We start from the raw sequence: 23022 nt of genomic DNA, 5'->3' as shown, positions 1-23022 counted from the left end.
TTAGAATTGAATTGGCAAAAAAAAAAAAAAAAAAGAACAGATATACATCAAGATTTTTATTTTGGTTTCCCCCAATAACTCTTCTCCCATGAATCCACTTGTTTAATTAAACTTTCTTTTCTCCTCAAGTTTTCATGCAAAGATGGAGGGTCAAAAGGTGGGGGCATGGTGCAAGGGTTGGTGATTGCAGGACCCTTCACCATTGATTCCATCATGAATTGTCTTTCTCTTCCTTTAGCATTGCAAACCATTGATTCCACGCATAACTCAACAGCTTCAGAACTTAAAGTGGGTGTATATCTAAACAGTTTACCATAACTATTTAAGAGGTGAAACATGTAGTCATACACATAATCCATCTTCAATTCATCATAGATGAAATCACTTGCTGCCTTTCCAATACTATTAGCCTGATGAATTATTATATTATTGAGTTAGACCTTAGTATTTCTTAGTGAACAAGTTGAACTTAATTTGAGTTTGAGGTTACCTCATTCTGATGAGTATTGCCCCATTCCACAGCAAATTTAATGGACCTGCATTTGTCATCTTCCTTAATTGGCCAATAATGTTGCATTGGAACCAACCCTCTTGTGAAAAAATCATAGTAGTGTGGATTTACAAGTAATGTGACAGAATCACATGCTAGAATGTATTTTTGACTAACAGACCAAGCAGCACCTTCAATGTACACCTTATATCTGCATGGAACCATGATTTGGAAATTAGAAAGAACAACACATTTTAGTGATAAATGTATGAGTATGAATGTTATACCGACCTTGAATGCATTGGCTTGCCAAATCTGATTGCTTGTACCCTTCTTTTGATTCCTTTATCCAATCCTGAAATGAAATTGATGAAGTTTGAGATTGAATGAGAAATTGAAAGAGGATGAAACTGAATTCTATATCACTCTATTGATTCTGAACTTAACAAAAAATTTCATTTATTTATTTCTTTCATGTATTTGTATTTTCTGTCCTGAAACACTTTCCTGACAACCATATAGGAAAAACAGCACTAGTTAAGTAAGATTAATAATAATAATAAGAATAATACCTGTTTATAGATACGAGCATTCCAATCTTGTTGATGTGTAACATTGCATTTCATGAGGTCTTTTCTTGTGTCAGCAACATCAGAATTACCTTTCCAGTAAGCATATGGCTCTCTTTTAAGCCATGTTGTTCTCTTGTTCCCTTCTTTCATCTCTCCTGACAAAATCTCCCATGGCTTTATGTTAATCTCAGCCCTATACATACATAACACAAATCAACATTCAAACGTTTCTTTAGCATCATCTGATTCCCCTGCTATACAACCAGCAATTCATCATACTAGAATTGTATACAGATATATGCATTGATTTGTTTAATAAATTGAGTCGATACACATTACATTACTGTTAGATCAGGTTTGACACTCATATTAGATAGGATCTACGCTTCATTCAATAATAAAGAAATGTGTATCTACTTGATATGTGAAGTAAAAGTAATGGCGAACAAAAATGCTATGCATATAAAAAAAATCAGTGACTGTATAGGTGTATAAATGTGTTATTTCATATATTTTCAATGTGTATTTTGTATTTCATAGTATATTATATATAGATAACTTATTTAATAACTTATTTTTTGTGTATACATAATATAGTTGAATTACAAATAAAAAATGTTCAATAAATACCAAAAATTAACTACTAGTATTTATATATAGATTCATACATGTTATTTTCATACTAATAAAATAATCAACCACCACCAAAAGAATTAGATATTTCACAACAAAATACTATAACAAACTTTTGTGTAAGGCAAAATAAATGAATTATTTTATAAACATCAAATATGTATTTATAACGTGATTAATTTTAGTGGCTACCTAACATGATGAATTTGATTACGAATATAACTAATTTGAACAAAAAAATTATTTTCGAACTACACAACATCTCAGACATACTAAATGGAGATAACTATGTTGAATGTGAAAAGTGTACGAAAAAAGCATGTGAAAAAGGAGATAACTACATTTGTGGCACTGTAATCAAACACCATAATATCCAACAATAAGGTAACTCTATATACTTTTCATAATTCCATCTATTAAATTATTAGTTACTAACTCAATACTTATTTTAGGTTCAAAATTCAATTGAATGTTTCAGATCAAAATGGTACAACTTTTGTACTATTTGATGGCGAAGCAAAAAAATTGTTTGGTACAACTGCTTCAAATCTAATGGCACTTCAGACAAGTAATGACATTGACATCAATTGAAAAATTTGTGCAACATATTTGAAGTCAATGTAAATTATTTTAACCTTAAAGAAAGTTCTCAACAATACACTATTAACAAGACATTTGTTTCAACAAAAAAACTAAATTTCAACACCCATTTGTTATCAGGATATTTGTTCCAACCAAAAATACTAAATTTCATCACCCATTACAACAAATAAAACAGATAATACTAAAAAAAATCACTTATTTTAGTTATTTTAGTCATCATTTTTATTTCTAGTTTAAATTATTCATTGATTATAGGAACCAACTTCGCCAACACTAATATCATCAGACGAATATCACATACCCATCAAAGGATTAAGGAGAAAGAAAACTATACAAATTTAAGACACATCTTTGGAAGAAAAACATACTTGTAAAGATGGAACAAACAACACAATAGAAAGTGCATATAATTCAATAATTCATAAAGAACATGTCTTCACAAGAACTTACACAGAAAGAAGAAAGTAACAACTCTAACAACAACCAATAAACAAAAAAGGAGGATGAGCGCCACATAAGAAAACTAAGTTCATCAACTAAAACAAATGCAAAAATCAAACCACCAAATAAAAATGTAATTTTGTACATACAACTCTAATATCCAAATCTTTTGTACTACAAATTATTTTCAATAAAATACCTTTTAAATTTAACTTTAGTTTACACATTTAATTTAATTCTACAAAATATAACAATTTTTAATCTTTATTATATACTATCATTAATTTACTGCCCCGCGCATCACGCGGGTCTCATTCTAGAAGATGAAAATTATACTTAATTTGCTTGTGTTGAGGGTTGTTCTTATGAAATTGTTGTTAAATTAGTTTTAAATTTTTTGAAAAATTAACTGTTAAGGGTATATTTGATGAAAATCGAAAACTTTTGGGACAAAATTGAAACAAAATAAGAGTATTTTGAAACTTTTGTCAAATTTTAGGGACAAAAAATCTACTTTACCTTCTTTATTATTCAGAACTACTAAAAATTTTTTAAATTTCAGAGTCAAGGAACTTGCCTCCACTACTTAAAGAGTAAATCCGTCCCAGGCTCCCACACACTTAAAACTGAATGGTGTTTTGCCTACTTTTGTCCTTGTTTAAAAGACTGACTCAGTCTCATGTTGACTGAATCAAACTGAAGCTAGTTAAATATATTTTGAAAGAAATATCAACACTAAAAATAGAACCCAAGATACATTTTTTCAAGGCAATATGATTTGCTTAAAACCGAAAATAGAAACCAAAATGATCCAAGAAAACTACTTTAAAAATAGGTTCATCAATCACAAATTACCATATGCTTTTAGTTTTTGTTTGACTTCACAAACCAGTCCTTCCACATCTAAACTCTAAAAAGAAACCTGACATTAATCGGTTATTCAAATAGACAGATGCTTCTCTTGTAGAACCACTACTTGTTTGTTTCAACATAATCATCATACTCTATAATCAACAATATATAAATACTCAAAAGGTTTTGATCCACATAGATTATAATTTACATATGCTATTTTATTCCTAACAAATGAAAATGGCCTCAACATCACCAATGCTAGTGTTAATAACACCAATAATGTTGATGCTGATCCACAATGCAATGGGGGATACAGCACAAGAGAAACAGAAATGTGTAGAGCAGCTAAATGGTATTGCAACATGTCTTCCATATGTTGGTGGTGATGCAAAATCTCCCACAGCAGATTGCTGCAGTGGAATCATAGAAGCCATAAAAAACAAGAAGAAGTGTGTTTGTCTTATCATCAAAGATAGAGATGATCCTGACCTTGGCTTGAAGGTTAACCTCACACTTGCTCTTGCCCTTCCTTCACTTTGCAAAGCTCCAGATAATCTCTCTCAGTGTCCGGGTACGTTTCGTGTTTTATATATAAAACCATTCATGCATCTTAATTCAGTAGCTAAAGTTTTAGGGAGAGATGCTCCTTGACACGGTATCAGAACCTGCATAATCAAAAAGTTTAGAGTTCGATCTTTGTTATCCGAATTCTTCTAATTAAAAATTTGGATTTCAGCATAAGGTAGGATGGACTTGTGCATTATCTACACTTTAACCCCTGTTACCTAGATTATTTTTTTTTATTTATATTTTTTTATATAGTAGGAGTACATAAGGAGTACATAGTATATAAGGGGTTATAACTCAAATATTTTTTAAGGGATTTTTCATTCTTTATATACTATGTACCCCAAAAGATTATTTTGTAAGCGAACATGACGGATATAAAATTATTCATGTGCCTCTACTTAAATAGTTTAAGTTTTTGAGGGAGATGGTTTCGTGATATCATGTAGCAGTTCAGTTTTTTAAATTTGATTATCTGGGTGTTCTGTTTTTCTTCAATGACATGCTTTTACAATATATTGAATTGAAACACAAATACTTGTTATGGTTATAAGTCCTAAATAGAAATAGTTTATTTAACATGACATTAATTATAATCTTCCGTCAAGGAGAAAATAAAAATCCATATATAAACAAACTATATTACATTAATCATAGTTTCCAACATTGCATGATAAAACTATTTCTGAATATGTGTGTTTGAGCAGCACTTCTGCACTTGGATCCTAAATCAGCTGAAGCTCAAGCTTTCAATCAACTTGGTCAGAACTCCAATGGTGGATCCAATAGTACTAGTCCTTCTCCCCATCCTCCTGGTGATGACCCTTTCAAAACCATACTTTCTTTTTACTTTTGCAATATTGTATTTTCCTTCTCTAAGTTTGGTTTTACTTGGAAGCGCTTTGAGTTCCATTGTGTGTATTTGACAGTTGGAGAAACCACAGCATCAACTCATACCCTCCCAACAAACAATGGTGCTTCTTATAAGGGAAAGGTATTGTTACAAACTTTGGTTGCAGAACTTCTAGTTTTTTTTAGCCTGGCTCATATAGTACAACAAGATTCATGTAATGTTGAAACTTGAAAATTGAAAATATAGTTGATATTGTTACATCTAAACTATGTCAGAATCTGTTATTACTTCAATGGTTCTTTTGCCTTTAATAATCCCTTGGCAGCTTCTTAGACACAAGCCTTCAAATTTCAATCTTTTTTCTTCTCTATGGATGTATATAGAAGAAATACAAAGAAATGTTCGACTTTACAAAATATTGTTATAGTATTAATTAGGAAAAGGCATCTGCAAAATAAGTTTATTTTTCTGTAACAAGCAACATAAATTTATCCTTAAAATGAAAAAATAAATAAAATATAATCTTCCGAAGACAAGAAATTACTACATAGTCGTAATATGTTAGGAATGATTATACTCACATCAATGACACCTTGAAATTTTAGCTTTAGTTACTGAAGGAACCGCTATTAGCATAAACCAAAATCTTAACTGCAGAGCTACATTCTCAGTTTTCCAAACATCCGAGAACTGAGAACTTTGAGTACAAATGAAAGTAAATAAAAACTGAAATGACACCATTTCACTATATTAACAAAGACAACCTTGTGATAACACACTTAGAATGTAAACTTATAATTTAGCAATCAACCTTCTTATCTTCAGGACTATGGACACATAAATAAGATCATCCAAGTGATTAAGAACACGAAAATAAGCATGCCTGAAAGTTCTGTTAAAGAAAATAACACTGCAAATCCCCCAAAACCCTGCAGCAAATCCAACTCCCATAGCTTTGTAAAAGTCAGATGTATCAAAGAAAATCCCATCAGCATGTTCAACAGAACCAGCACCCAACAACTCTTCGACGCTCGAACAATTACTTGTCAAAGGAGGACCACAAAGTTCAGGGTTACCTGTGTAGCTAAGTGCCTCAAAGCTCTGAAGCTGAGTGCTTGTTGGGATCATACCTGATAAGTTGTTGTATGATAGGTTCAAGAAGCTGAGAAAGGAGAAATCAGACAAGCTTTGAGGGATTTCACCCATAATTTGGTTCAACGAGAGATCAAGGGACTCCAACAATTTCATTCTACCATGTCTTTTGGTATCTCTCCAGACAAATAGTTTCTAGACAAGTTCAGAAACCGCAGCGCAGATAGCTTTGAAAGTTCTGTTGGAATAGCCCCAGATAGCTTGTTACTTGAGAGGTCAATCATTCTCACAAGGATCAAGTTGTCTCTGTACTCTAATTCATCTCCTTTTGGAACCAAAACAAGACTTTCTTTGTAGTTATCATAGTTGAAATCAAATCCATAGTAGTACTTCAAAGGGTTGGCATAGAAGTCATCTTCACCAGCCATTGCCTTCAAGCTATCCAAACAATTTGGAATTGTTCTGAGAGGGAATTGTTGGCAAGGTCCAGTACAATGAGGGAGGAAAGTTGGCACATGTTCTGAGTAATGCTGCCTTTGAACTTGTTGGATCGAAGGCGAAGAACCATTAGAGATTGCATTTCCCATATCCATGCTGGTAATGTATCAGAAAGTTGGTTGTCACCCATGTCAATGAACTTCAACATTGAGCAATTTTGCATTGTCCAAGGAACTGATCCAGAAAAGGCATTGTCATCTAACAACAAAGACTCTAGTCCAGATAAGTACCCTATGGAGTTTGGAATTTCACCAGACAATTTGTTTGTGCCCAAGTTTAAATGCATTAAAGGTTGCCAATTCATCCAACATTGACCAAGATCACCGGATAAGCGATTGTTCGAAACATCGAGCACGGCTAACTTGTTAGTATCATTACCATTCATCCTCTCACAGAAGAAAGGAGAAATCGGTCCTGAGATTGAATTGTTGGCAATATTCAGCACTTCAACATTCAGACACACTTGGCAATAGACCCTTGAATAGATTAGAACTCAAATTTATAATGCTGGAATTTAAGAAGACATTAGATAGATCTCCACTTATCTCATTGTTAGAGAGATCCAGGAATTCGAGCTGCAAAGTCCAATTCCAAAACCAAATTGGAGCCTTGTCTGAGATACCTGATTTGGACATTGTCAAGGCCCTGAGAGAACTTTGCCTCTTAAGCCATGTTGGAAACTTAGGACCTACTCCGCAGAAACTCATCAAAGCATATTCAAGTTGAAAAGGGGCCACCCAACTAGAATTGACACTGAAAAATAGTTCTGTTGACGACATTCGAAGTTCCTTTAATTTGGAAAGTTTCAGAAAATTCAATTCATTCATTGGTCCTTCCAACAAATTTGATGAAAGGTCTAATGTCACCAAAATTGAGAGAATTCCTAGAGTTTCAGGCATACCACCAGTCAGAGAATTTGAAGCAAGATTTAATACTGAAGGTTTTTCAAGGATCCAAAACTCTTTGGAATTGTCCAATTGAGTTGGTTGTGACCGAGATTTAACGTCCTCAAGGATGATAAATTCGCCAATGATGCTGGAATAGGACCTGTGATGGTGTTGTTACTGAGATCCAGGACTTCAAGATGCTCAAGCTTGCCTAATGAATCTGGAAGTTCCCCACTTAGTTGGTTTCCTTGTAAGACAAGGCTCTGCAAGTTCTGAATTCTTGATAGCATCTCAGGGACTTCACCCTGAAGAAAATTACTGCGCAAATCGAGCTGCACAAGAGTTCAGCTCAAATTAGAAATCCATGAAAGGATCCCTTGATTGAGATTGTTGTTTGAAAGATCAAGCACTTGGAGATTTGTGAAGTCGGCTTTCCCTTTTGATGGTGCTAAGTTATCAATTTAACAATTCTCCAAGTGCAATTCGGAAAGGGAAGGAAGTGCACCAAAAACTTAAATCCAATCAAGTTCTTTATGTAGGTCTGTACTACTCAAATCAAGGTATTGTAATGAAGAAAGAGTTGAAATCCAATTAAGGTTACCAACTTGAAGAGCCTAGTTGTATCCAAGATTAAGATGCTGCAGGTTTGAAAGATTTCCTAGCTGATAAGGGATTAGTCCCATGAATCCACTTAAGCTAAGGTCCAAGTATCTTAGTCCCTTCATTGAGCCAAAAAAGCTTGGTATTTGAGTATGAACAAAATAGTTCAAACTCAAGTCCAGGCTCATCAAAGATTCTAGTTCAAGCAAGGAAGGACTAATCTCACCACTCAACTCCATGTAAGGCAAGTTGAGCGGGGTGCTGAGATTGAGTCCCACGACTAGGCCGGTGATGTTGTCGCAGCGAACTCCTAGCCATCTGCAGCAGTCCTTTCCATTAGACCATGATGAGAGCCTGTTAGAAGGGTCTGAGAGTCCATGCTTGAAGCTGAGGAGTGCATTCCTTTCTTTCTCATGTCATGTTTAGCCCTTTTGCCATGCATAAACTGAAGTGAAGGAAGGTTGTTAGAATGATGACAGAATCGAGAGAAGAGATTGAGTTGCATATGGGGATGCCATGATCAATTACTAAACCAGGAGGAATATTATTGTATATACTATATAGTAATAGTAGTTGCTTAACACAATAGTGTAGTGCATTTTATATGTGAAATGCTTCTATCAGTGACTATAACATATCTATCACATATATGACTCTGAAATGCTTCTGAATATGTAGATGTGAATAATTTGTGTGAAGTACAAGTATTTATCTTTTATTTTTTACTTTTTACTTTTATTAAGGAGTTGGAGCAAAAAATCTGCTATTCGTCACACTTTATTTTGCAAGTATTACTCTTATACAAACTTTTAACCAACTCCTATGTTTATCCACATGGTATTTCTTTTCTAAAAATGGAAAATAATATTTTCTTTGGTGATTGCTACGGTACGATGATAAATTAATGGTAATTGCTACGGTACGATGATAAATTAATACGTACCGATACGTTTAAGATGTGGACAAATAATAATTAAACAAATAGAATTTATTTTTCACGTCAGTATTTAATTTTTTTTTAAATATATAATATATCACCACTTTTACTAAAACACCCTTTTAATTAAATAAAAATTAAAAATATTTATTTATTTAATTTTATAAAAAGACTTAAACATCCTTTCTTTATTTAATTAGACAAAAATACCCTTTTGAATATCCCTACTCTAACAGCTCCTCCCCAAATTGAAACAGAAACCTAGCTTCTCCACCACCGCCGCAAGGACGGCCGCCGTCCGTCGCTCTCAGGCACTACCGTCGTCGTCTGGTCGTCCGTGCTTCTTCCTCCTTCAAGAATCGCAGCTTCTTCTTCCTCGACCTCGGCGCGTCAGTTCCCGGTATTCACCTGCTCCATCGCGCTCCTGCCGCCGTCTATCGGGCACTCAGTCACCATTGTCTTTGTCTGGTCGTCGCAGATTCTTCCAACCCACCACCGTCTTCTGAGTTGTGTTCGTCGCCTGGCCTCTGTCTCCGTCACGATTCTGCCCCCCTCTTCTCAGACTGCTCAGAAGAAAAACCCATCTCCATTCCAGTTTCCTTCCTTCGAGTTCCGAGAGCAGAAGCTCAACCAAGAAAAAAACCTTAGACTTCGACGGTCAGTTCACTGCTAACTTCTTCTGCGTTTTTTATTTATTCCATTTTCAATGATTATTTGATTACTGAATATTTGAATGTTTTGTGTTTTAACTTTCTATTGAATGATTATTTGATTATTAATGAGCTCTAGTTCTGCTGTGTTGCTATTTTTGTGTGTTGTGATAATTTTTTTGAATGATCTTCTGCTGTGGTGCTGTTTTGTGCGTTGCTGTTTTGCTTTTTTATGTGTTCTTTATTTTTGATTGACATGCATCTGAGTGATATCACCACTGTAACTTAACTACTTGCTCTGTTGATGTGCTTTTGATTTCTGAATGTCATGCCACTTGTTATGTTGCTGCTGCTGTTTTAGTGTTTTTTAACTTCTGAATCTGCTGTTTTTGAATTTTTGTTGATAGATTTATTGATTTTAGGATTTAGGGTAATTATATGTTGCTGTATTCTAATTTTAGTTGCTGATTGTTGTTGATTTCTGGCTCTGTTTAGTATGTTGTGCTGATTGTTCTTGATTTTTTGGCTCCGTGAGTGTTGTTCTGTTTTTGGTCTGTATTTGATCTTGTTCAAATTTCATGATTTTGTTACTGTCTCCTGAATGTTGGGTTTCTTTTTGTAATATGCTTAACATCAGAAAGATTTGGAAAAATTTGTTACTCTTTGTTAAGTATGTGCTGAAACTTTGTTAAAATTTGCCTGAAAATTTTGTTATAAGATAGATAGATGGATAGATAGATAGATAGATAGATAGTTTTTGATATGAATATCCAGTGGTTCCTCTGCAGCTATTGATCTGGTTGATGAAGCCGCTCCCAAACTGAAAATGGAAATTACTTCTAAACCTACTGCACTTGATGAGATCAACAGTCAGTCTTGAAACTAGAGATGGAGCGACTGTCTCTAACAAATGATACCTTTTTGCTCTGTTTTGTTTGCTTTATGCTGAAAGTTCTTTCTTTTGGTAGGTAACAAGGATTGAATTCTAGGCATTGTAGTCATAAAAGCTCTGATACTATGTGACGAAACTAATACTGAAAAGCATACTTAGATATATACGAATGGTTATATCTATAGCTACTGAAATTTAATATTTTTTTTTGTTTTTTAATTAGAGGAAAGAATCTTACATAGAAGAGAATTTTTTATTTTATTTTATTTATTTTTTTTAAATGTTGTGGCCTCAAATGAATTCCAAATATTTTGTAACTTGATTAATGGTTTGAAGCAATTTTTTGGTTGAGATTACACAAACTAGATTGGTTTGAAGAAATATAGTGAATCAACACACGACAAGTATCATGTGAAATTTTCACTTTCCCAAAAAGAATCAATTCTCATGTGGCTCAGCTCTTCATTTTCTGCTGTGCAGGTTAGTGGTGCATGGCTTCTGTATAAATCTAGTACAGATGGAAAAGGATTCCTCTCTGCAACTCTCCAAGGTTTCAGTGTGTTTGATGATCGTGAGGGTGTTGAAAAAGAATTCCGGTTAGCAATAGGAAAGCCTGAAAATGTTGGAGCCAGTCTTCTAAATGCTTTTTCTCATCAGCAAAACCAGGACTCAGTGAATAGTAGCATAGTCAAAGAGAATGGTTTCCCAGTTCCAACGACGCTAATTGTTGATGTAAAATTTGCTCAGGATTCAACTTTTGTTTCTTTGTGCATACAGAGGCCTCAGTTGCTGGTTGCACTAGATTTTCTTCTTGCTGTAGTTGAGTTCTTTGTTCCAACAGTCGGCAGTATGCTGTCATATGAAGAACACAATATGTCTCACATGCTGGAAGCTGTCATTATGGATCAATCAATCTACGTATAACCATGTCCTGAATTCTCCATCTCACCTTAAAAGCCTTTAATAGTTGACAATGAAACTTTTGATCATTTCATTTATTATGGCCATGGTGGAACCTTGTATCTAAAAGATGGACAGGGATTTAATCTCACAGAAGCTAGCTCAGAGGCTTTAATATATGTTGGAAGTGGGAAGAAGTTGCAATTCAAAAATGTTGTTATTAAGGTCAATGGGCTTGTTCCATCAAATTTCCTTTTAAAAGTAAAAAACATAAAAAAATTTTAAAGAATCACTTTATGATTTGAAGATACATGAGTATGCCAAAATAATGACATAACATAACAATGAAGAATACTTTGGTTTTGTCTTTGCAGGGTGGACAGTACTTGGACTCTTGTGTTCTTCTTGGAGCAAATAGTAGCTACTCAGTTTCAAAAGAAGACAATGTCTACTTGAAAGATTTTGAAGAAAGTCCTTCTGAAAGGTCTTTGAGAGGGAACATTCTTGATGAACCGTATCAAAGCAATGCAGTTAACAACTCCACAGAATTGATCATTGAGCTTCAGGTTAAGTGTTGCTGTAGTTTAGTATTTGTGCACTCATTTATGCGATTGTGTCCACTTGTGTTTATTAACCGTTGCTTTGTGGGCTTAAAGTTTGATATTTACCAACACTTAACAGCAAATTTGATACTTACAGCCTCGGGGCTCTTTAAAAAGAAGAAAGAATTCAATGAATATAAGTTCAGCTGGAGATGCACTAACATGTGTTGCTAACTTAAGAGGTGAAAATTGGAGATTATACTTTCTTACAAGACACATGATGTAAGAACTTTGGGTCTATCATACCAAATATTGGAAAATAGAGGGAGATGCAACAATAAGATTCAAGCAAGGTGGAGGAAATGTTGAGTATTATTTGTATAGGAAACTATTATCCAAGCTTAAGAAGGAATTTATATATAAAACTAGCAAATTTGTATGAGCCACGTTGTTGGGAAATAAATTAAAAAAAAAAAACAAGAATATAATCTCAATGTTGCAATGAGGAATGAACTCGAGATGATAGAATTTGGAATTGATGTGTTGGAGAAAAGAATTCCTTTTTCCAGTACAAATCCTTTATATATTTTGAAAGGATTCCTTTTTCCAGCAAAAGAATCACGTTTATATATCTCAAAAATGTTGAATTTTCTATATTTACAAAATGTACAAATTCTTTATATATTTTGAAAGGATTTTTTCTTCGGTAAAAGAATCACGTTTATATATCTCTAAAATATTGATTCCTTTTTTATATTTTGAAGATTGACCAAATATAAAAAGAAAAGACAAGCAAAATAATAATTATTTTCTTTACCACCTCTTATTATTATAACTATTACTTAGATTATTTAACTCTTATTTTAACGTTCAAACTATTATTTTACGTTTATATTCTCTTAGCTGAGTGTTAATAGTTTAATTTTTGTCTTATAAGTAAAAAAGAAAAAAATTAAAATTTTAAACTAATAATTTCACCCATTAAAGATTTGAAATGCATATAAGCCATCGAAATATTTCTTCGCATTTTTATCATTGTAACTGGCTTGTAGTATTATGTGTTTGAGAATAAAAATACATAACAATGATAAAGGAGAGTTCTTATTATATATCGATTTACGCTAAATCTATATTAAATGCAAATATTCATTCTAATTATTGACAATCTAATTAGTTTATAATCAACATAAATCACATCAATTATATTATTTACAAGTAAATCATATATTCTGTCAAAATCAATATTATATCTAAATCAATATTATAAATTTAAATACTAGTATTACATAGAGTTATAAGTTAAAATAAGCTAAAATAATAATATCTATTTTAAATCATGTTTTAATAAACAAAATAAATTTTCATGTGAGAACGTGTGTAAATATTTTCAGTTGTGACCAATGATTAATTTGATGAAACTAAAAGACTATGGTTCAACAACTTCAGGGGCTTGATTTGCATATTTCAGAAATCGAACAACTGTGCACAGAAGAATAGATGTATGTGAAATTTAGTGCTCTTTTCAGAGTTTCAAGAGAAAAGCATCCTTATCCGGATTTGTCAACTCTCTTGTCTCAAATTGTCTCTAGCTTTGGTGCTAACCGTGTAATGTGGGGCAGGTAAACTACCTTAAAACCATTGAACTTTGTAAAAAAAAAAAAAACAATCAGAATTGGCAAATTCATGAGGGGGTTTTATTATGTATGCTAACTTGTAATAAGGTTCAATGGTGTTCTGCAAAACTGGCACAGAACTGGCACCGTCAAGACAGTGGCTGCGCGACGGAGGCAGAAGGCGAGGTCGGCGACGGTGGCTGAACGTTGAGGAACGGCGACGAGAGATGGCTGCTTCGGTGCTTCCTCCAAGCTGCGTTCGAGTTCTCTTCTGTCTTCTCTGAGTTCATTGCAAAGATTGTTTGGAACAACATGCTAGCCACAAGCACGATAAGTTCATGTACATATGCAGGGACTGTGGTAACAGATTTGAAACGCAAGCATCCAAAACTCAACATGAAGCTGAGGTATATTTCTTTTAGGGTTCTTTGTTTTTCTTTTCGGTTCTAATTGGTTTTCCGTTGCAGTGTGATCACAAGGGGAATGGCCAAAATCATTACTTCAGAGGATGATCCTTTCGTCGGAATAATGCGATTTCTATTTCTATATAATCCGTGGAAAGTAACTACGGGTTTTAATTTCTACATAAACTGTGGTTGCCTAAGATAGATTATGATTGTTTTGTGTTGTGTGTAAACCGTGACAAGTAGCCACGGATTACGAAGGAAAGAAGGAAGCCATAAACCGTGGCAGACTCCCACGGTTTATGAAGATGGTTAGATGGTGATAAAACGTTGTGGGAGGGAGAGGGAGAGGGACTGATATACTGATAAGTAGTATCCATTAGAAGAGTTTCAGAATTTGAGTGAAAAAAAAAAAGACAGAATCTCAATCATATGATGAGTGAGTGGGCTCCTATTAAATTTTGTTTGCTTAATATAGTGTGAAAGAACATAATTCTGATTGAAGTTTATTTGCATTAGCAGTTAGCACCATTAGCATGCTATATGCATGAGTTGAACTACACTTTTTTTACTTACATAGAATAGAAGCCTTGAGGAATGGAATTTTTTTTTATAAAGTTTAAATACCAATGGCGTATTTATTGTCAATGGGGACATGATTTGATTTTGGATTGGGATGAGTATTCTGCTTAATATAAACTCGTGTATAAAATAAAAATAGTAACTAAATAATGAATCTTTAAAGGATTCTTGATTTAAAACTTTATTACTTGAGTATGAAATATATTGTACATCAACTTCATATTTACAGAAGTTTAAATTCATATATTTTCTTCTAGTGATTTTTCAGAAGCATTTTAATTCGTAAAATATTAAGATAAAAGAGACTTTTGAAGACTAAGGAATCCTTTAAATGTGATCCTTTATTTAGTTTTTTATTATAATAATTTAAAAAAATTGAAATAAATACATTTAAATATATTTAGTATCTTTTTAAAATTAAATACATATTCAAAATACAAACTAAATAAAACTGAAATTTAAAATTTAAAATTTCTGTTTTAGTTCTAGCATTTTTAATTATTAAAAGATTATCATTTAAATATATATCCAAAAATTATATTCAGTAAAATTAAAGATTTTAATTTTAAAATCCAAAAAATAAATCTTAAGGGTTTTAATTATTAACCCACACATCTAAAATCCAACAAGAGATCATATTTTGAACTAATATGTTAGATATATTTTTATTGAATAAGATCTAAAAAATTTAGCTTAATTATTCATTTTAATCATTTTAAAACCATTAATAAAAAATAAGAAATATTAGATACGTTTTTATCCAATAAGATATAAAAAAAATTAATTTTTTTCTTTTTTTTCACTCAAATTCTGAAACTCTTCTAATAAGAAATATTAGATACGTTTTCAGTCCCTCTCCCTCTCCCTCCCACAACGTTTTATCACCATCTAGCCATCTTCATAAACCGTGAGAACCTGCCACGGTTTATGACTTCCTTCTTCCCTTCATAATCCGTGGCTACTTGCCACGGTTTACACACAACACAAAACAATCATAATCCGTCTTAGGCAGCCACGGTTTATGTAAAAATTAAAAACCGTGGTTGCTTCTCACGGATTACATAGAAATGAAAAATTGCACATACACATAACATGTTTCTATTTTGTGTATTTAAGTAAAGATTTTATCTACTTTATTTATTTGGGTAAATTGCCCTTCTATTTATACCTGCCAAAAGAGGATGCTAATATATGGGAGAAAAAATAATACATATATAATCTAAAACTATATGCCTTAGAATTCAATTGGCAAAAAAAGAATTGATATACATCAAGATTTATTATTTTGGTTTCCCCCAATAACTCTTCTCCCATGAATCCACTTGTTTAATTAAACTTTCTTTTCTCCTCAAGTTTTCATGCAAAGATGGAGGGTCAAAAGGTGGGGGCATGGTGCAAGGGTTGGTGATTGCTGGACCCTTCACCATTGATTCCATCATGAATTGTCTTTCTCTTCCTTTAGCATTGCAAACCATTGATTCCACGCATAACTCAACAGCTTCAGAACTTAAAGTGGGTGTATATCTAAATAGTTTACCATAACTATTCAAGAGATGAAACATGTAGTCATACACATAATCCATCTTCAATTCATCATAGATGAAATCACTTGCTGCCTTTCCAATACTATTAGCCTGATGAATTATATATTATTGAGTTAGACTTCAGTATTTCTTAGTGAACAAGTTGAACTTTGAATTTGAGTTTGAGGTTACCTCATTCTGATGAGTATTGCCCCATTCCACAGCAAATTTAATGGATCTGCATTTGTCATCTTCCTTAATTGGCCAATAATGTTGCATTGGAACCAACCCTCTTGTGAAAAAATCATAGTAGTGTGGATTTACAAGCAGTGTGACAGAATCACATGCTAGAATGTATTTTTGGCTAACAGACCAAGCAGAACCTTCAATGTACACCTTATATCTGCACTGAATCATGATTTGGAAATTAGAAAGAACAACACATTTTAGTGATAAATGTATGAGTATGAATCTAAAGTATGAATATTATACCGACCTATGAATGCATTGGCTTGCCAAATCTGATTGCTTGTACCCTTCTTTTGATTCCTTTATCCAATCCTGAAACGAAATTGATGAAGTTTGAGATTGAATGAGAAATTGAAAGAGGATGAAACTGAATTCTATATCACTCTATTGATTCTGAACTTAACAAAAAGTTTCATTTTTTTAAAGAAATATTATTGAGACAAATACAAAAATAAGCAAAATATCTTTCCTTTCTGTATTCGTATTTTCTATCCTGAAACACTTAGCTGACAAAATCATATAGGAAAAAACAGCACTAGTTAAGTAAGATTAATAATAATAAGAATAATACCTGTTTATAAATACGAGCATTCCAATCTTGTTGATGTGTAACATTGCATTTCATGAGGTCTTTTCTTGTGTCAGCAACATCAGGATTACCTTTCCAGTAAGCATATGGCTCTCTTTTAAGCCATGTTGTTCTCTTGTTCCCTTCTTTCATCTCTCCTGACAAAATCTCCCATGGCTTTATGTTAATCTCAGCCCTATACATACATAACACAAATCAACATTCAAACTTTTCTTTAGCATCATCTGATTCCCCTGCTATACAACCAGCAATTCATCATACTAGAATTGTATACAGATATATGCATTGATTTGTTTAATAAATTGAGTCGATACACATTACATTACTGTTAGATCAGGTTTGACACTCATATTAGATAGGATCTACGCTTCACTCAATAATAAAGAAATGTGTATCTACTTGATATGTGAAGTAACAGTAATGGCGAACAAAAATGCTATGCATATAAAAAAAATCAGTGACTTTATAGGTGTATAAATGTGTTATTTCATATATTTTCAATGTGTATTTTGTATTTTATAGTATATTATATATAGATAACTTATTTAATAGCTTATTTTTTGTGTATACATAATATAATTGAATTACAAATAAAAAATGTTCAATAAATACCAAAAATTAACTACTAGTATCTATATATAGATTCATACATGTTATTTTCATACTAATAAAATAATCAACCACCACCAAAAGAATTAGATATTTCACAACAAAATACTATAACAAACTTTTGTGTAAGACAAAATAAATGAATTATTTTATAAACATCAAATATGTATTTATAACGTAATTGATTTTAGTGTATATCTAACATGGTGGATTTGATTGCGAATATAATTAATTTGAACACATATTAAATGGTAACAATAATCAAAATTAAAGTGAAATGTGCTTACCAACCCCAAAAGGACCAATCAGGGAAGACAATGTCCAATGTAGCATCATTAGCACAATATCTAAAGAGTGGTGGAGGAACATTGCTAGCATTATTAGAATTAGAACCACCATAACGTTCAGCCAAAATGACAGGCCAATCAACACAATCAAACATGAACTCCATATCAGGCAACATCCCAGGATACCTCCTTAACAATTGCAATATCCCCCACTTTGTAAAAACATCTCTTGTCTGAAACGCTTTTGCATAAGTCTCCAAATAAGCCTTCCCTTTGAGAATCACCAATTTGAAATTTGCTGTTTTTCTAGCCTTGTCTACCATCTCCTTTGTTATGCCGGTGTGGGCCCATGGTCTTAGATCCTCGTGGATCCAACGGAAGTAATCTGGACACGTGGAGCTTGGTAAACGGTCTTGATTGTCGGCTGGGATTTCTTCATGGTTGGGGCATGTTTTGTTTAGATTGTATGCAGTGCAGTTTAGTGGAATCTCTATTTGCTTTGGGGGCATTTTGGTCATTTTAGGCACATTGTTGTTTTCTGTTGTGGCTAGTAGTGGTTTGGAAGGTGTGCCTCCAAAAATTATTAACTGCTAAAAAGTATTCACAACACCAAATGGTAAGAAATAAATTAAGATTAACCAAAAGAAAACAAAATTAATAATGGATTTTTTTTGTGCATTTTTAAATTAAAATTTTTATTTAAAATAAATTAAAAAAATAAAAATGACATTATCAATTAGAGAGTAACAAAATTACTGTCTTTGAATAAGATGCAAAATTTATATGACATAATTTTACTATCCATCTAATAACAAAAGAATTTATATTAATTCGGTGTATAAAATAAAAAGGAATATAAATAATATATTTTTTAAAGAAAAATAAATTAAATGCTCTCTCTTTTATTTTAATCAATGACAAGTATAATTCCTTCCAACTCAATGCATGCAAATGTTGTACCTATCTCATTGGAAATACCTATTAGATTTCAATGCATAATTTCAATACATCATCATGATTAACAAGGCAAATTAGTCAAGGTTAGGTACTAGCTTATTAATACTTCTCTAAGCATATATATAACTTTTGTTTTTAGTAAATTACACTTCTACCCTGATTTTTATCTACATTTATGGGCATATAACTCAAATAATACTAGAAAATCAATTAGTAATGATAACACCAAATAGTCAAACAAACACCAAGAGCCAACTAGAAATTATTAATCAAGAAACAAACAACAGCTCAAACACGTAACTAAATAGTTCAACTTGAAAACAACGTTGAATGTCACCTACCTAAGTTGCATGCAAGTGTTAGCATGAGAATTGTTTCAAAGGTAAACGCCATAACGTTATGTTTGATGTTAGATAACCAAGAAAAGAAGTACATGTAGTATAAGAAGGGAACACCTGTCCCAGTTAGGTGCAGTGCGGTTAAAAAACCATTTTTTTAGGGTTAAAAACTTAAAACGTAAGTTAATGGATCCAAGATAGATTCCATGCATGACTATCAAAGTCATGAGTGGCTCCCACATAAGGACACGTGGCATACAAGTCTATCTCTCTCATGTGTTGGAATTCAATTCAATTCCTTGTGACATTACCCGACAAAAGCGGCGCTTGTTAGGAATTAGGACTTGGAGTTTTCTAACATCTTGATAAGTCTTTCTAATTTCTCAATACCCAAAAAAAAAAAAAATGCTTAGTGCTTACCAGCTAGTATTATCATAGTGTTACAATAATTCAATCAAATTGCCTAATGAAAGGTACATTACCTCATGGGCTTTTCAGACAATGCACAAATCTAATATTCTCATCAGAATTTAATTTTTGTATACTAGAGGTTGTAAAAAAAATTAATAAAAAAATTTAATTATATATTATTACATTAATAAAAGTAAATGATTTTGAATTTATTATTTAAAATTTAAAAATTATTTAAATACAACAATTTAATTGAATAATCATATACTTTCTTTTATTATCATACACCAAAATTAATTACTTTTTAAAAAAATAAACTTTCTTTTGGTTTTGCCTTTTTCAGCCAGTATCAACCCACACCTAATTATTTTTTATTTGACAAATCAAGTATCATATTCTTAACACTTGCCTTTACTTATGTGTAAGAGCCTCATTTATTGTATCACAAATTCACAGATCACAAGTCACAAGAAACCTAGCTAGCTACATGGTTGTTGGCCCTTGGGTCTACATAAACTACACACATGTAAAAGGACAAGTATTTATAGATTAAAGGACTTCTATATGGTATATTCTCTTCTCTTTCCTTTTTCTCTTTTTGTTACATATGCTATATATAAGCATTTACTACCTCCCTTAGTTTGTTACTCCAATAATAAACTAGTATGGAAAAAGTATTGCTTTAATTTCGAAATCTCACGACTTTATAACAAGCCAATAATAGAGTGGACATTATTTCTAATTTAATAATGTATTGTTTTGAGACTCAAGTGTTTGTGATCACTAAATACTACACAATTTCTCGTCAAATTTATTTTAAACTTTATTTCTATAGTAAAAATTTTTACTAATATAATAATAAATGCTCCGATTCATAAATAATAATTTTTTTAACTTTTAACATATTAAATATATTAATAACTTAAAATTACTATCATTTCAATAAAAATATATTTTAAAATACAAATTAACAAAATATTTTGATGAAATTATTATATATCAAGTTGACCATAGAAAATTCAATTACAGTTAATTTTACGTGAGTTGATAATTGAAAATTATTAAATAAAAAATTTAATTAAATTATTAAATTATTTAACTAATTTTAACTATCAACTTCATATGAAATTTAAAGACACCTAAATTTTCAGCCAAGTTGACTCAATCTTTCACTCAACTTTAACATTAATGCATTATCAATAAACAATGTGCATGGTAACTTGATTACCCCAAAACACATATATATGACCCATATAAAGAAAAATCCTCTTATAAATCCCACTAATCAATCAATTATTGATGAAACCAATATTGAAGCAAACGACAAAGGGAGAAAGGGGGAATCGATAACCATTTCTACCCTTGACAATCTTGGTACGAGACAAGGGTAACGTTCTCAACAAAAAGAAACGTTAAAAATAGCAAACCTCACTCACAATCACAACCAATCAAAGCATTTGCACCAAAACAGGGTAAAAGAATGTTATTTAATTGCCCATTAAAATTGTTAATTTAAGTACAAATACTTACATGCGAGGGGAGAAGGAGCGTGTATACCAACGCGCCGAATATGAAGAGCATAGAGAACACTAGAACCGTCGTGGATCTCGTCGCGGTCTTCATCAACGGCCGCAAAATCCCGTCTTGACCAACCACAAGGATGTTGGTATCTCTCATGTTCTATTTGTTTTTTTGTCACACACTCAGCACAAGACACCAACACCAATCCTATGTTGAGATTTCGAGCTTGGAGCTCCCTTGTACCTGAAATGGTTCAAAGATGGAAACTTTGAAATGAACCTTCAATTGGGTCAATGAAGTTTAAGCCAATTGGATATGGAAAATATACCTTTGCAGCTGAAATAGGAGCCCTGTTTTTCTCTTCCTCTGTTTTTTTTTTTTTCTTTTGGGAAATGGTGGCTGAATAAGAATTAAATAGAAATAGGGAATTGAACTGATTACATGATTGAGCAGTGGAAATTCGCTATCTGATCGTTATGACACAGAGAGAGATTTAAGAACCAGTGGTTTTATCTCTCTCTCTTCTCCTTTATTTTGTGCTGTGTGGTGTGAGAATATGAAGGAGAAGAAAAAAGTGATAAAACTTTTTAACAAAGTAGAGGGTAGATTCGAGATTCACATGTACATAACTGATAAAGAAGAAAAAGAAAATGGGAGAGAGAAGGGAAATTACATGTGACAAAAAGAAAGAGACTCAAAGAAATGATTAAATCATTGAGAAGAGAGTTGAAGGAGAAGAAGGAGAAGGGTGTGTGTGAATTGAAAAAGGAGTGCATGAGATAGGCTACTCTGTTGTTTATATTATGAATACGAAAGGCCACCTTAACATTAACATTGACATAGATAGAAAGATAGATATATGAAGTGAAATAAAGAAAGGACAAAAGGGTACGTGTGTTTTTGATGGCGTTGTGAACTAAACTTGATGGCCACAATTTTAGAACCGTACAGTTACAGAAGTTAGAGAATTAGCGGTACAGACCTGAGAGTTCTATACTGTATTTTATATATATATGATATATGATATGATCATCTCAGGAATTTGGCTAGTTATGCTGTTATGGCCACAATTGACTTTTACCTCCATTAGTATGGAGACATTGTTTATACTAAAAAATTAGCAGCTGAAATGGTTTTATAGTATGCTAGGTTGTGTTGGAAATAATTATTGAATAAAAATTAATAAATTTTATTTAATAAATTATATATATTATATATAAAGATATGATAATTGAATTACACCTTTAAAAAATTTTAATTGTTATACACTGCATATTTGTCAATAGAATATTTTTAAAATAAATTTTGTAATAGAATTTTTTTTTATTTGTGAATATCATGATAATTAACAATGTATTTATAATACTTTGATTCGGAATAACTAATATTCTAGGATGTTAGTTGAATGGATATTGTGTATGATTCAAATATTTTTTAAATTAATTACTAGTCAATAAAAAAATCATCAACTTTTTGTAATGAGTTGAGTTTGTGATTATAATGACTAAAATAAGTAAAGTATTGACCAAAGAGATGGAAGAATGAAGAAATGAGTTTCTTATATCATTTATGGTTTGTTATAATAATAATAATAGTAACAAGTTAATTTTTTTTTTTGTGACTGGTAACAAGTTAAAATTTGATAATTAAACTATACTCTAAGGGTTAATTAAGAGTTGAAAAGATAAAATGAATCATATATACTTTGTTCTTCTCGGATTCTTAAAAAATATATTACTTCATATTATCGGATCGTTAAAAAGTATTAATTGATGCCAACCTTAATTAATAAATTTAGTATGACTAATTTATTATCAATTTAATATTAAACCAATAGGTCACACAGCAACAAATATTGTAATCTTTACTAAAAAATTATTTAATTATTATTTTAATTTAATCAAGTAAATAATTATATTAATTCAAA

General features: G+C 31.9%; 2 protein-coding genes, 1 long non-coding RNA gene and 1 pseudogene across 5 annotated transcripts; 2 read left to right on the top strand and 2 right to left on the bottom strand.

The window, feature by feature from the left end:
• Positions 1 to 18: 18 nt before the first annotated feature.
• On the bottom strand, positions 19 to 22058 carry LOC107491151 (uncharacterized). Of its 2 annotated transcripts, none has more exons than XM_052262007.1 (7): positions 21424 to 22058; positions 21105 to 21338; positions 17869 to 18458; positions 16955 to 17147; positions 16631 to 16695; positions 16327 to 16537; positions 19 to 410 (listed from the first exon to the last, which is right to left on the bottom strand). In XM_052262007.1, the coding sequence occupies exons 2-7, from the start codon at positions 21249 to 21251 to the stop codon at positions 57 to 59; spliced, it is 1560 nt and encodes a 519-aa protein (XP_052117967.1). In that variant the 5' UTR covers positions 21252 to 21338; positions 21424 to 22058; the 3' UTR covers positions 19 to 56. The 2 variants fall into 2 exon arrangements, with proteins under 2 accessions (XP_052117967.1, XP_015967418.1); XM_016111932.3 differs by lacking the exon at positions 19 to 410 and adding an exon at positions 15768 to 16245 and having other exon boundaries at positions 21424 to 22056.
• LOC107490867 (non-specific lipid transfer protein GPI-anchored 14-like) lies at positions 3570 to 5301 on the top strand. 2 transcript variants are annotated; one of them, XM_052262009.1, is made up of 3 exons: positions 3570 to 4165; positions 4869 to 4976; positions 5091 to 5301. In XM_052262009.1, exons 1-3 carry the CDS (start codon positions 3826 to 3828, stop codon positions 5243 to 5245), a joined length of 603 nt encoding a protein of 200 aa, XP_052117969.1. In that variant the 5' UTR covers positions 3570 to 3825; the 3' UTR covers positions 5246 to 5301. The 2 variants fall into 2 exon arrangements, with proteins under 2 accessions (XP_052117969.1, XP_052117968.1); XM_052262008.1 differs by having other exon boundaries at positions 4869 to 5301.
• LOC107490868 (receptor-like protein EIX2) lies at positions 5807 to 8690 on the bottom strand (annotated as a pseudogene).
• Positions 9244 to 12543, top strand: LOC107491154 (uncharacterized). The gene is made up of 3 exons (XR_008009480.1): positions 9244 to 9685; positions 11051 to 11695; positions 11845 to 12543. It is a non-coding gene; the product is annotated as an uncharacterized LOC107491154 (long non-coding RNA).
• Positions 22059 to 23022: the final 964 nt, after the last annotated feature.

The sequence above is a fragment of the Arachis duranensis genome, chromosome 5, assembly GCF_000817695.3.
Source record: "Arachis duranensis cultivar V14167 chromosome 5, aradu.V14167.gnm2.J7QH, whole genome shotgun sequence".
Classification (NCBI taxonomy): domain Eukaryota; kingdom Viridiplantae; phylum Streptophyta; class Magnoliopsida; order Fabales; family Fabaceae; genus Arachis; species Arachis duranensis.
This window is presented reverse-complemented; position numbering and strand designations above follow the sequence as displayed.